This window comes from Streptopelia decaocto (genome assembly GCF_964273445.1).
Source record: "Streptopelia decaocto genome assembly, chromosome: 4".
NCBI lineage: Eukaryota > Metazoa > Chordata > Aves > Columbiformes > Columbidae > Streptopelia > Streptopelia decaocto.
The window spans coordinates 9,375,342-9,390,671 of record NC_138658.1 but is presented as its reverse complement, the minus strand read 5'-3'; the positions used below and the strand labels follow the sequence as shown (position 1 = coordinate 9,390,671).

General features: G+C 36.0%; 1 protein-coding gene across 47 annotated transcripts in view; it reads right to left on the bottom strand.

Moving 5' to 3' along the window:
• ANK2 (ankyrin 2) overlaps positions 1–15,330 on the bottom strand; it is a gene marked incomplete at its 5' end in the record, with an annotated part of 366,277 nt that overhangs the window by 25,637 nt on the left and 325,310 nt on the right. For 42 of the 47 annotated variants that reach the window (XM_082051544.1, XM_082051555.1, XM_082051526.1 and 39 more), the window contains 5 exons: positions 2,387–2,408; positions 5,056–5,088; positions 6,620–6,742; positions 8,326–8,451; positions 10,981–11,209. In XM_082051544.1, the coding sequence (XP_081907670.1) occupies positions 2,387–2,408; positions 5,056–5,088; positions 6,620–6,742; positions 8,326–8,451; positions 10,981–11,209 (533 nt within the window). The remainder of the gene's footprint in view (positions 1–2,386; positions 2,409–5,055; positions 5,089–6,619; positions 6,743–8,325; positions 8,452–10,980; positions 11,210–15,330) is intronic. The other 5 variants (XM_082051532.1, XM_082051536.1, XM_082051542.1 and 2 more) reach the window with 1 other exon arrangement.

Genomic DNA, 15,330 nt, shown 5'->3' with positions numbered 1-15,330 from the left:
GCAAAGGTGTTGCAAATGCTGCTGGGTATGTAGCTTCGGTTAAAAACAATAGCTTTAAAATTAATCATATAAATTAAAGATACATGAAAATATTGTAAAACATACTGTGGTGAAATATTTTTCTGATCTGTGCAATCAATATATAGTAAGTTGAATTCCCATCATGCCATAACTGCCTGCTGGGAATATTTAATTTCAGGGAGGACTACTAGAAAATGTATATTGAACAGAATGAAACATGGGAGGACTGAAGCAAGTTATGAACAGAATGCAATGCTTAGAAATTATAACTGTACATTTTGCTTTTAAAGGTAGCACATCACACAAAACTTGACACATTTCTGCACTCCAGTCTAAAAGTCCAAGTAGTAATGCAAATAAGGAGAAGCTACTCAATATTTAATTATCTGTATTTCTTTGTAAAAATATCCTCTTGCTATGCTATTCTCTTGTATGTAATGAATGCTGAATGTTTGTGCTGTACATTAGTTATAACCAGAAGGCTGGAGGTGATTTTGGTCCTGTAAAGTTGGTTCCTATGGTTCTGCAGGTTTTAGCGTGAGCTGTCTAGCGCAGTATTTTGACATGGGTGAGATTTTCTGCATTGTCCCACAGATCCATTTCCTTTTATGTAAATAATTATTCCCAAACCAAGGACATATACATGTGAGTCCTAATTCTTAACAGTACCACTACTGGGCCAAAAAATCGGTCACTTGTATTTTACCTTATTGCACTTAAAAGTTACTTAGACTAAAGGAGACCATTAGCAGAAGTGTAAGGGTACTGAACTAACTGCCTGAAAATAAGTTGCTTGGTTGTAAATATATTTTCCAGCAATTTGGATATCTGAGCCATCTCAGGGGTCTTTAAGGAGGGACTTGTTGGTCTTGTTCCTGTTTGTTAATTATATATTAAACGATTCTTGGGAACAGCATCTCTCTCTTACTCTCCTTGCACTGGTTCTACCCAATTCTCAATCTAATTCACCATTAAGCCCAGCGAAGAAGTAGCAAAACTAAATTGCTATGTGACTGGTATTTTAATTCATCCAGTGTAAGAATCACTAAAAATTCCAGCTCTACACTATGTTGAATTTAGATGAGTCTGTGACAGCCACAGCTGAGCAACCTCACCAAACCTGCATCTTATCCACCTTCTATAGGGTAGGTGTACTGCATTGAGGAAATAATTATCTGGCAGAGGGAGCATTCAAGCCCTTTTTCACTTGTATGTTTTACTGTTCCACTGAATTCACTTCCAATTTCCCATGGCCAAGGTGAGTCATGGGGCAGGAGAAATTCCATTCTCCTGGCTATACTATGGGGTTTTTTTCCATCTTTATTATTTATATCAGGATGACCAAAATCATGAATTAGAGCAAAAATCTGTTACTAATAATGTTGTTTAACATGGTGAATACTATTTCCCACCATGTTATCCATGATTTTGGAACCCTGATGTCTTTTATTCTCTTGATGAAGCATTTCTGCTTTAGACAAAGGTTACAGGGGAATGATCATCCTTTTGATCTTCAGGATCATGGTTGTCTTTTCAATTAAAACATGTACATAGTACATCAAGAATAAATAACATTCAAAATGAAATGTAGAAAAAAGGCAAGGCATTGCACTTTAAACTGGAAACAAGACAGAAGTCATTCTTTTCCTAAATGGATTTAAGAAATCACTGCATTTGAAAGCAGTTCTTACTAAATGATATACTCTTCAGACTGAATATAGATTTGTTTGATTAGCATCTTCATTAAAGGAGATCTTTGGCCTTGTGAACCACTCACTCTCAGTTTCTAATAATGCATTGATTCTGTATACAAAGGGTATCATCTATGCTGTACCAAGCTTAACAGTCATATTTCCAGTCATATTTCACCACAGTAAAGGGAGGGGAGGGAAGGAGGGTTAAACAGCCTGATTACTTTGGACAGTATCACTTTTTTGCATGCTTGTTATTTCATGAGTTCAATGAAATACATTGCAGCATTAATTACATTTTCATTAAAAATGATACTGTCATTTATCTCTAAATATGAGGCAACAATATGTATCAACAAATGGACAAAACAAAAAATGGAGGTATGAGCATTCATACAAGCAAAATAGCAATAGCGGGATCAATCACTAGAGATGTCAAAGGAAAGTAAATGCTTAGATGAACTGTTTTAAACTGTATTACTTGTTAAATTATACATTAAAATGCATTTAATTGAAAAACTGCTTTGGTATTAAATTGGTTTCTGTTACATTTTTAAAATATTGATGTTATTAGCAACAGCAGTTAAAGCTTAGCTCTCTTTCATGCTTATCTTAGTCTTAACAATCTTTCATACAAACTGCATTATACCATGTTAAGAAAAAAAAAATCTTACTTTTTTCTGAAGTCATATCAACCTGGAAGAGAAAAAAGGGGAAAATTTAAAAGTTCCAATATAAGCAGTACATATAAAGTCGCTAGTGAACTACTACAGGTTGAGTCAAATGCACTAGATGTATGGAGACACAGAGATTCATTGACTTAGAGGGAACCAAGAATGTATTTAAAATAGTGGTAAAAGCATGGCTTAATTTATATAGTGTCGCTAATAAAAGGAAAACAGTTACTTTGCTATAGTTATAGTAAATAGTAGATGCTAAATGTTGCAATGTATTTTCTTTAAATGTAGCTAGCGGTATGGAGGACCCAGACTTTTGCATTACTGGGTATGTTGTTGCATTGTTCTTAATTTTTTTCTTCTTATCTAAAGCAAAAAAGTCCAATATTGTCATCTGAAGGCACATGTCCCATCTGGAAGGCAACGAGTATGCTTTGTACAGAGTTTCATTGTACATATTCATTCTGAGATCATGTTTTACATTTTTGCCTTTGTGCTTTGTGATGATGAAAATCAGGTGCAGAGATTGCTATAGACTTCTTACTGCCCAAGGCCAGACTTGATGCTCCTAATAGCTCCTGATACCTCTAAATGGAAGCAGTGACAGCCCTCAGGGGCCAACTTCTGGGCTTTTTCAGAGCGTATTTGGGTATAGACTGAAAAAGCTGTATCAAAGAAAAAAAGCAATGGCAGACTATGACAATTCAAGAAGCAAATGCTGGAAGTTGCCTTGTAGTTTGGCTTTTTTTCAGTTCTGCTGGCACAATTGTTTGTCCCCACAAGCAAAAAAATATATTTGTTGTGTAAACTTCGATATGCAAAATTATGCAAAGATAGAATTAGCAGTAAACATTTAATTTCCTATACAAACTTGTGGTGGTAGGATGATGCTGAGGAATGAAAATCTGCTATGCAGCAGCGTTGATTCAATATACTGTGTGTGTTAAAGCCCTCAAGATAGTTTTTAGTGAGTGTTGAAAAAGTTTTACTTGTTCAGAAGTATTATTTATAAAGATAAATGCAACGTATTATCTCATTTAAGATGCTACTAATTCTTGCTTTTCCATAAACTCAAAATGCATACAAGTAGATCACCTATGTGTTCATACGTGCCTTGCAATCCTTTAGGGTGACATTTTTAAATCTCACACTTAGCAGTGTGTATTACAGATGCAGTATGGTGTGAATTCGTCTAATTCACAGATGGCTCTGCATGGTAACCCAGGATCCCTGGGATACTCTAATTCCTTTTACTTTAAGTTCCTCAAAATCAGTCTGGAATTATGTCAGCACACTAATTAATATTATTAACATAAAAATGAAGTAAACAAAAAAATAATTTTAAATGGACAGTATTCTTAGCCATCAGTGACCCTATCTTTTTGTGCTTTAGTTTCTTACATAAAAACATAAGAAGTCATCAATGTCTGGAAAAATAATTTTCCGATATCCTTTACATTGCTTTTCTAGAGCATAGATTTGTTAGAAACAACTTTTGTTGTTATCACCCGATAAGAAATGTTAACTTCTGAATGAATATAGTGGGAATTAGTTTAAAAACTTTAGTCATGTTTTCACTTGACTCTGCCCATATTTCAGCATGGGAGAGGTAAATATTTTTGCAATGATAATAGGAAGCTGCAATCCATGCAACAAAACTTCCGACCTCTGTTTTGCAGTGCATGGAAAAGAAGTCCATCACTGGGGAGAAGGCTGTTCTCACTGGCCTGGCACTCTTGTTTCCAACAGCTGAACATCATCAAAATGTGGGGGTGCTTTTCTAATGTTACTCATTCATGTAGAGGTCAGACCTTCAGAAACATCTACAACTGCCAGATTGGGACTGGGAATGTAAGGGGAGTTGGCCACATTCCTCCACTAAGATGCAATTTAGTTTATGCTAAAGATGAAAACTCTACACCTTTAACTTCGGGTAAACTCTCTTGTAACTTCTGGATTAACACTGATTCTGTACTGGATGTTATTATCCAACCCAGAAATCTGTAAGAGCCAGTCCACTGGGTGTAAAAATGGACAAGATTTTCAGCTCTTTCAGATAGACAGGTAGTGCTTTCAACTGCAATCTGGTTGTGGACTCCTCACAGCAGCTGGGAACTCGCTGATAGGACGTAATTGTTGGATTTAGATCTGTTTCTCTGCCTCCATACCCCCCACCCATCACCACTAACTAGAGGAAGCGTATTCAGACTGTTCTTAGGGGTCAATAGAAGTACATTATGCCAATGAGCCACTGGCTCTGAATAGTTATTTTTAAGATGCAGGATGGTTCTCAGAATCAGAAAAATCAATCCCATTCCCCCTTTTCTTGTGCTGCAGAGAACACAAATTAAAGAAAGGCACTTGTATGGCTTATTCTTGGGAAAAAAATAATTTTAAAATTATTAAGAAACTATTTTGAAAACAAGATGAACTATTATATACCTCCAAAATCAGTGCACCTCAATCAGCAAAACTTTAGTGTAGGGCAAGTTAAACTCAGTAAATCCCAAAAGTGAGCCTGTGCAAGATCCTTTTAAATGCGCTCCTCTCCATTGTTTTAGCAGTACTGAGCTAATGATTCATCTGCCTGTTTGACTACAGCTATATCTGTTAGTTGTATTTTAGTAGTGTGCATAAGCAATAACATGCTGTTAGAGCAACATTACCTCTTCTTCTTGTTCTTGATCTGATTCTGATTCCTTTCAGTTCCAAAATGCCATGCAAAAAGAGAAAGGGAAAACAGAGCAGGCAAAATGCAATTTTTTTTTCAGAATAGTGTAGGAAAAAATATTTTCTGACAACATTTAACAGAAAAGAAGAAAATGCAGTAAGTTTCTGCAGTTGATTTCTTATTTCAAAAAGCAGCAAAACTCTAAACTGTCAGTTTAAAACACAAAAGGCTACAGAATCAAGCAAAGTTGCTCCTGGGTGTTAGAATTTTAGTGATCTTTAATTGTACCAAAACTTAAAATATATACATGCTTTTTCACCCGTAAGTAAGCACAAATAAATACTTTCTTAATTAAAGTTACTTATTTAAAGTGAAAATATGTTGAGATGTGTTATTTTTAAATTATACAAAAACCCTGCAATAAAAAAATATATGCTAAAAATGCTGAGGCAAATTGAACACCACAGGCAAGATTTTGGTCAGACTAATACATTACTAATCTGACAAGGAGAATAAAACATCCTCATCATCATAGAATAGCAATAACTTGACTCTTCACAGGCAAACAAGTGCTTCGTAATATCTAATCTCACCCAAACAGAAAACAAGTGCAGTCCCATGATTTATGAGAATTTAATTGATCTCAAGCTTCTTGTTTAAAAATATTAACTTATATGAGACTTTTCCTCTCCTTTTTCTGTCCTTGATATTGGACCATTTTCTTCCCCAGATATATTAATAACTGTTATAAAAATATTCTGAAGAAAGAACATTTACACGCTGTGACATATTCATAGATTCCTGAAAGCATTTATCAGATATAGGAAGAAAAATCAGTGAGAAAAGTCAATGCAATATTAAAATCTAGTCCAAGAAAATATTTTTGGCACTGCTGTAAATTTTCTAAATTCTAGAGCTCAAGTCTGTGACATTTTTACAACTCTCACCACAGATAAACAATTTGGTTAGCTAAAAATGCTATTATTGCAAATCCCATTAACTTTCAAATTGGCAAATGAAAAAAAATGACAAATAGTTTTCAGCCCTTTTGTACTTCATACCTGAAGAACATCATATGATCTACAGACATTTCCCTTAAACTTTGTGAAACAAGAATTAATAGTTACTTCATCTCCAGAGAGGTGTCACAACACATAGTTAGACAGGTGAGAAGTCTTTGGCAAAATAAAAAATGAATCTAAAGATACTCATTGAGTCCTTGATATGTCTCATCCCTGAATAGAATCTGGGTAAAATTTCTACACAAAATAAAATTAGCATAGGTCTTGTTCAATATCAAATGAAACCATGGGAGCTATGTAGTGCAAATTGGATTTTCATGTCCCTTCTGTCATCATTTCTCAGTCCTCAGAAAATATTTGATAACATCTTTGAACATTGACATTAAGAGTACCAAACCCAAGAAACTGAAAGCCCTCGGGTGGTATTTTTACTTCTTTAAAATACTTCACTATGAAGCTTTAAGAATATTTTGCCCTTCTTGTTTCCTGTTTGTATTATAATCCTGAATAGTATAGATCAGTATAATTTCACAGTACCTTTGTGTAAACAGGTAAAGTGATGTTTAAATTACATATGGCTTGATGAACGAGGCCTCTTGTAGATTTTGGCTCCTTCATGAATGATAATCGTCCACAGGGTTCTTGAGTGGTATCTCGCACCTGGTGGAGCAAACAAACAGAGGTCTAATCTATTGCTTTGCTATTTTGCTGTATGATCTACTTGTGTCACTCAAAACTGTTTAGCAGAAAGAGGCTAGACGTGGGAGGAGAAGTCCATGTAGACAAAAAGAACATGCTCTCTCTTTTTTTTCCTGCTTGTTTATAAACGTACATATGGATGGATTTGTGTGTCAAAGCCAGAGAAGACACAAGCATGTACACGCTTATACGTTAGAACCTTATTTACAGGAGGCAGTCCTAAGACTGTAATCACCATCTTAAAAGAAAAGAGACATTCCAATGTGATTAAGCTTCTATGATAACTTACAGTACCAAATTTTAACTGAAATGGTCCCCAAACTTCACGGTAATAACAGAGACTCATTCTGAATTAGGTGACGAAATGAGCTAGAAAATTTCCCCCCCATATGGCAAGAATACGTATTTATGTTGATGTTAGAAATAACTCCCTGCTGAAAAATATAGTATTAAATATTGTGTTTGTTCATTCGGCTGCTCTTTTGGCTGAGTAGCTGAAAACAGTGAAAGATACACTTAAAATTTCTTCCCCTGCAAAACGTTCTCTCAATTGTATCGATAATCCTAGGATTAGAATGAAGACATTTTCTGAAACACATTTATCAGCATGACCATTACAATCTACCAGAGGTACTACGGCATGCCATAATTCAAGATTTCATGCTGAATCTTAGAAAAAATTTTGTTTTAGTTTTTGTAAATAATGTCAGGAGGATTAAATAAGATATCACAGAAGAAATACAACTGAAAACATTACCTTAGTCTGAACTGATAAAATGATACGATTAGATACATATGTATTAACTTTACCAGATTGAAAATACTCTAGATGCTAGGATACCCAGTTTTGAAAATACTTTGGAAAATCCATCATGGAGAAAAATATGCAAAGCCAAAGATAGGCGGTGGCATAGATAAAGTTCTAAATTAAAACAAGCCTACAAAATATTGCTGGAAAGGAGGAAGAGACTTCAGAAGCTGTCTAGCAACATACAACAAAACGGACCCATACTTTTCTTACTGTAGCACCAAGGAAGTTTTGCGTTGCCACTGAAAGAAGGAGATTGGTTGAGGAAGAGTTATATCTGTTCTTACAGCCATATACATATTTACAAGTTAAAACGATCATATTTTTAAAGATTTCTGCCAATTCTACAATGCTTTCTGACACTTTTGGCAGTTTCCGCATTTTTTTCTGCAATATATGAAACCATGATACAGAAAAGCAAACAAGACTAACTTGATCAACTTTTTAGATTATTAGGTAGAGAACAGGATTCCCGGAGGTCCCATTTTGGTGTCTGGACACATGCACATATAGCACAACACAGAACACAGGCATACGTAATTATATATTTGAAGAAAAAAATTACTACATTTTTGGTAGCCACTTCCATACATCTGGTCATTTTGACTACTCAAGTCAACATTTAACCCATTATCATAAAATAATTTGGAACTGTTCTTCAGTCTGCTAAGTTTATTGCAAATTAAGAATTAGACAGAAATATGAATATAATTCATAGATCATATTATAACATTACCTTAACAAACAGAGGAAGTCTGTTTTCTTTGAAGGCAAAAAAACTGAATATATGGTGTTGCCCACTCTTTGTTAGTGGCACCAAATTGCCAAAGCAGTCAACATAGATGGGTTTTCCTTCTAATACCTATTGGAAATTAAAAAGAAGCAAAGCAGCAATTAATCACAGTGAGGTGGTTAGGACTTCTTCTCGAGCATAATTCTACAGTAGTTTTGATCAATTTCTTAAACTGTTAGGACCTGTCAGCATTTACAAGGCTTGTTATGTCCAGTTACCTAAAATCTGTGGAAACATTTCAGATTATTAAATTCCATTTGTAATATATTGTTAATTCAATAACAATAGCATGACGTTATAAATGACAAAATGAGTATTCAGTGTCATGACTCTGGGCACATTCTCAATCTATATAATCTATATAATTTGTATTTTTTATTGGCTCTAATTTTAGCATACTTTGCTAACCTGGGCTCATGATGACAGTTAAAGAAACATCTTCTTGAGCAATCAGATCTAAAGTCCTACTTTTGACTGGCAGGATAATAAACCAGTCTGGGAATATCATGAAGTTGCAGAGGACCTTTTTACCAACGCAACAACTTTCTAAATTAGATCACCCATGCATTTAATCTACTTGCAACAATCTGCTGCAGCAGGCAAAAACAGTGTAGATCAGTAGATTGTATTATTTCAGCTTGATTTATAAAGGCCTAGGGCTTTTGAAAGTCAAGCCTTAGGTAAATGCCCCTCTGAAATGCCTGTATAATGACACTACCTACATCTTTGGATTGCTATTGTTATGGCCCCTCTCAGCTTACCAGTTTTGGAGATGTTACCTTCAAACCGCCAATATATTAACGTTTCATCCTTACCTTCCAGAAATTCAGCCTTGGCATTCCATTTTATCAGTCCATATTTTATCTAGCTGCTCTGCACAAGAAATGCCTGTCAGAGCTTCAGGAGCAGTGAGCATAAATTTTGTTTTTAAAGGTGGGTTTCTCACCCAAAGAGACCATACTAAGCAGACAAATACACCGTGCACGTAGTTTAAAACACTTGCAATTTGTCATCCCTTATGAGGAAGCTGACAGAGCCAGAAAAACTGCATTTAGCAGGCAGTTTGTTGGATTCCACATGGAAAGCTTTTGTTTGTTTAGCAATGTGATTTCTTTTGTTTGGTTGGGTTGTTTTTTTGTTTTTGGTGGAGCAGAATATTAATCAAACTTGCTAGTTTAACTCCTTGGTATGCAAAAATGCCGACAAAGCATGACTACTGTTGACTGCCTTGTCGGTCAGTGATATGCATTTTATGGGGCTACTGGAAGCTGAGATTCACCTGCCCTTTTTGGCCATGACTATCTCCCCTTTTCTCACAATACCCACTTCGTATCAGGCCGAGGAACATAACAGTTCAAAACACAATACCCTCAAAACTCTTCTTTACTCAGACATTAGTCTAAGAGTAAAAGTCAGTAACTAAAAAATTCAAGGTGCCTCCTGGCAGTTTGCTACAGAGCTAATTAAAAAAAGGAACCACTGTGGACCACCACAGAAATGACTACATTACTATGAGGTACCTGTATTGAATTTAGGGTTAGCCTGCATCCATAGAACTTTGTTTTAGGCTGAGGAAAAAGCCCGTTTACAACACCTATCTGTTATCTTTCAGCTCACTGACTTATGTCTTTGGTCTTGTTGTGCACCAGAAACCCCCATCAAGTTATCCAAAATTCTTACAAATTATTGCATTTTGTTTAATAAAAGCCATGCGAAACATCTCCTGCTTGCATAACTATCCCATCTCAAATAGATTTCATGATACTTAGTTGGCAATTGCTGCTCCAGTTCTCAATCTGAATGAAGAAATGCTGACTCTGACACCGGACAAAAGGAGAACAAGGAACCTGAAACTGCTGGAGTAAAATGGTAACTCCCAACTTCATTTTGTTACCTGATTTCCTAGCATAAAATCAGTGCGGTTTCTAAGTACAAGTGTTTAACAGGTCTTTTGGGAAACCCAGTTTCAAATTTAGGAAACCAAATTCTTTCAGTTCAGTTTTATCTTATAGGTTCTTCTAAGCCTTAGTCCCATAACAGAGAGCTCAGATTGAACCAGCCCACAGCGGTGTTTGTATACTATCTCCTTAAACACAGCTTAAGGTTCCCGAGACCTACTTTTTTAATTGCTGAGGACTTCCCCCTGAGAACACATGCGAGCTCCCGTTTGAATGCCAATGATGCTATGGAGAAAGCAAAAAACTGGTACTACCAAAGTCAGACAGGGAGTTCATTTCTACCTTCTGATAACCAGCTCATTGGATTCCCTTGTGGCTGAAGCTCACAATTACCTTCCACCTCAGCAGGTTGACCCAGAGGACCCAAATGCAGTCAGCTGAGTATAGATAACCTTTCCATCAGCCCTGTGGACTAAGAGATTGAGAACTGCCCACTAAGAATAGGATTTCATCACTCATATCCAGCAGCTAGTTTTCCCTTGCATCTGACAAAAATCAAAGTTTCCATCTTATCATGATGCTGCATCTTGACAGTATTTGTTTGTTGGCACTCTTATCTTTTAGTACTTGTGGCAGGCAGAAGGCAGAAAATATTAGCTTAAAATCAGACATGAGAAAAAAGGATTAAACTGTACAGTACCTCTACATCTCTGCTTCTGGCAACTTCAGAAAAGTTTTCTTGTTGTTCTAGAGTTTTATCCACCTTGTCATCTGTCATGCAAAAACATCTTAACCGTGCTTCAATGGGATCATGTGATTTGGCAAACACGACAAATTTGGCCATGTAGGGGACACAGATAATCTCTCTGTACACTTGGGAAGCAAAAGTAACAGATTCTTGTGTCTGTCGACAGTCTATCAACCAAAATCTGTAAAAGAAGATGAAGAGTTGTGTAATCAGCACAAAAAGATTTAAGCAAGGAAATATTTTTAGTTTTCTTTCCATCTTGGCAGCATGAGCTGGTAACCAGACTAACTGTATATGACAAGTCGGAATAAAATAAAAAGAATAGTTACCATTTGGTAAGAATATTCTAAGAGTGCTCATGGTACCCTCCGTGTATTAGGAGCACAAAGCAAAATCAACAGGGAAAGCATTTGGATCAGAACTTAACTCTCCTAAATAGCAGATGCAAATCCTTCACAGAGTCTCCTGCTGCACAAATTCCAGGCCATTGTTTACCTTTCTGATAAGATCTGACTCAACTAGAACCTTTTTTGCTTCCAGGTACATGACTGGCTTTTAAAGAAGGTCACTTGTCCTGTGGCAGTCTCATACACCTTCTCTGAAAATTTAAATATATGAAACTTTTCATATTTCTGTGTTTATGAAATACATATATTACATATATAAGAAAGATTTTAAATAATATTTAAACAATTATCGATGGCTTACCAAAATCAAGAAATTCTGGAAATTCATCATAGTGTCAAAAAAATGTTTTTTTTTCTATTCAAAAGCTGGCTTTGGCCTAAACGTTGAGTACATCTGAATTGATTCCTTATAGTGAGAATATATGTGATCAAATGTTTCCTGCCTTTTACAAATTAAAAAAATCTCTTCTAGAATAAATTCAGTTGTGAACTTACCAGCTTTCTTCTAGAGCCACCCAAAAAGTCTCTGAATTTGTTCTTGTTTGTCACATATCATTATTTGATTTCTATGCAGACTATTAGTAAAGAAGGGTGTACTGGAAGTGTACAGTTCAGATTTCCCCTTAAATGTGACTCTGCAATATGTGCCTTTCATCTAGAGAAATACAGGTGCTTTTAGACAGCTGGTTGCTGCTAAACGTATGATGACGCAGAAGAGTAATGACCCATAAAAATCTCACTAAAATGGCTTGTATCTAGTCATATGCCGATCCTGTCATATATCTTCCAGGTTATGACTAAATTGTGAGACTACAGAGGGGGAAATTTCATCATGTTTTCTTTAGTTCCCTGAAATCTTCTTAGGCATCGTAGAATTTCCCATTTGTTAAGTGCTGGAGACATCAGCGTACTGCACTTAGGTGTTTGTGAATCCTTTACAAACTCCTGACGTGACGGGGATGCTGTGAAAGTTTCCTGAATTTTACTGGGGAGGAGCAGGAGACTGAAATGGCTTTTGTCATGTGTTGCTAATCCTTTGGTCTGTTCTCGGACCTCTATCTCTAATAGGTGAAATATAAAGCTTCCTTGCTCAAAACACTTGTTTTTCTTCTACAATCTAGCTTAAAGGTTAGTGGCACATTCCTTACATACCACATCAAAAACTGAGGGTCTTTAGGTGAATGTAAATTATTGTGTCCACCGTGTAACACTGCATGCAAAATCAGAAATTATTCTTATGTGAGTTCAGTCAAAGACTTTTAACTTTGATATTTGCGGTAAGTTTTTGTCATGCATATTGAAGAATAGCGATAAATATAATTCTACATTTGAGCCATATTATATTTTGAAGATCCTGAAAGCAGATGTGTCCACATCAGATTCCTGCTACCCTTGCCTCACAGCAGCTTTGATCACCACTGACGCTCTTATCGTGGTTTCTTACGTGCCATTTTACTGACAGCGTCTTTCTAATATACAGCGCTGAATCTCCTGCACCAGTGGTTCCCAGTCTAACACGTGTACCACAAGTCAAACATAAACACATTCAAAGCAACAGGCAAATACTAGGGGAATAAATTACTTCCTCTGCATGGTGCAAAGCCAGGAGCTGCCACTGCTTTCTCATTCAGGTACCGCCATGCCAGAGAAATACTTTAGGATTCCAGAGTAAGGTCACAATTTGTCTCATTTCACTAACACTATTACTATAACAGCTGTCTGTTACGAATTATTACTAGTACATGTTACTTGGAACAACCTACCTCAAAACTTATCAAACATACACAGTTACTTAAGACATGTCTAGAACTTCAGCTTCCAGAACAGTCCCCTTGTATCAAAAATGACTCTCCACTGAAAACTACAGGTTCTTTACCACTTCTTTAGGCCATTCAGGCCAGGACAACATTCCCCAATAATAAAAAATCTACAGAACTTCCTTATACCTTTGTCAAGACAACTGAATTGCTCTTTTACAAAGATTACAGCTTTCACTTAAAATAATTCTACTCCCAAAACATAAGAGCAGAAACACGTCAAGCATTTTACAAGAAGTAACGTGTATTGCCTTCTTTCTCAGAAATCACTTCAGTGAGTTTCTCTGTGGAGCTGATGCAATTTCTTTTGAATCAAATTCAGTGTGTGGGTGAAAAGCATGCTTGAGTTTGACACCCGTAGTATAGAGACGGACGTCATGAGAGGTCAAAAACACCTCAAAAGCTGATATAATCTACAGGGGGCTTATTACTTACTGTAGAATACGTGGTGTTATAACCCACATAGTACACATTTCAAGTGTGATTTCTCTGGTCTTACTCATCTGCAGTTGAATAATAGTGAATTTCACGCTCTGCTTATCTTCAGAACATTTAACAAACATACTGGCTAAAAAACATGCTGATGACATTTGAAAAAGAGAAAGCATGTTTGGTACATAAAGGCTCTGCATACTGATACTTTACTTTTCATGTGTGGGAGAATTATGCTATGATGGACTCAAACTGGAGAGGGTATATGCTCTGAGAAACCACCATCTGCTCAAATGATTTGCTATCATACACCAGGGGCAAAAAAGCCCAAACAGATACTAAAGTATTTAAGAAGCTGCAGCTCAGAAAATGGAAAACAGCTATGCCTGAAAGTATTTTAGACAAATGTAACTCTTTCCCAAGCTCATTTTGGACAGAATCAATCCTATGAATGGGAAAATTGTTTTCCATCGTTAATGATTTAACTAGACATAGCAAGTTATTGTGAATAGCAAACAGTCAGGAATCAGCTGGTTCTCAGCAGGGCTCTAAGGTAAAAGGGTAGATGCACTTTTAGACCAAGGGGAAATAAGGTAATTAATCATCTGACTGTGAATATACGAAAAATCCAAATTGTCATTTTCTAACTTTAACTGCAGAGAAAATCAAGTTTGGATTAGCGTAGTCTGCTGAACATTCATTTAGATTAAAAAGAAAAGGTGGAACCCGTTAAAATCTCTACATGGGACCCAGCCTATATCCCAAAACATTAGCAATAGTGATCAATTTTAATCTCATCATTGGGATTCGGTAATATCCACTACTAATATTGATTGCAGTTGTTCCATAAACTGTCACCCTCATCCTGGCTGTATTTCATGCTTAGCCCTGCTGCTTCACAATTTTAGGGACTTTGACCTCTCAAACTTTGCATCTAGTCTCCACATCTGGTTCTTAAATTAATCTTTAATTTATCCCTTTAAACAGAACACTGAAGATGGCAGAGGAGAGCTAAAACACACTTTCAGATCTCCCTCTTGTGGTCACTGCTATTAAAGAAAAATGTTTAGTTGGAACTGAAAAGAAGTTCAAGAAATGTATATAAGCAAAGTATCCAACTTAATAGGAAGAAAGCCATTTCTTAACTGAGAAAGTGTAGAAAAATAATATCTTATTTCTCCTAAAGTTATACTGTAGATTGGCCTGCAAGAGCTGAACTAATTTTAACACTGAGTAAGTTATTTCATTAAATAGCAAACCTGATCTCATAGTAATATCTCCTCCAGACACTAAATATTTGCACTGAAGGAAATTCATCAATTTTCACAGGCCTAGTCACACTTCTAAAGTTATATGAGGTTTTTTTGTAGCTTTTTGCAAATCTACACGCCCTAAATTTAAAACTTTCCAGGTCATGGACTGCATAACCTGTTACAGACAAGGAGATTTTTCAGCATTTCTGTGATACAAATCATGGACAGTATGCAAACTAAAATCCATCCATACAAACACACACATGCACATATATATATATATATATATGTATGTGTGTTATTTTAATACAAAATTCTGTTTTCAGAAAGACAGCAGTTGAATCTCATCACAAGAAAAGATGGTTGGAAGAAACTTTTCTAGGTCACGGTTTG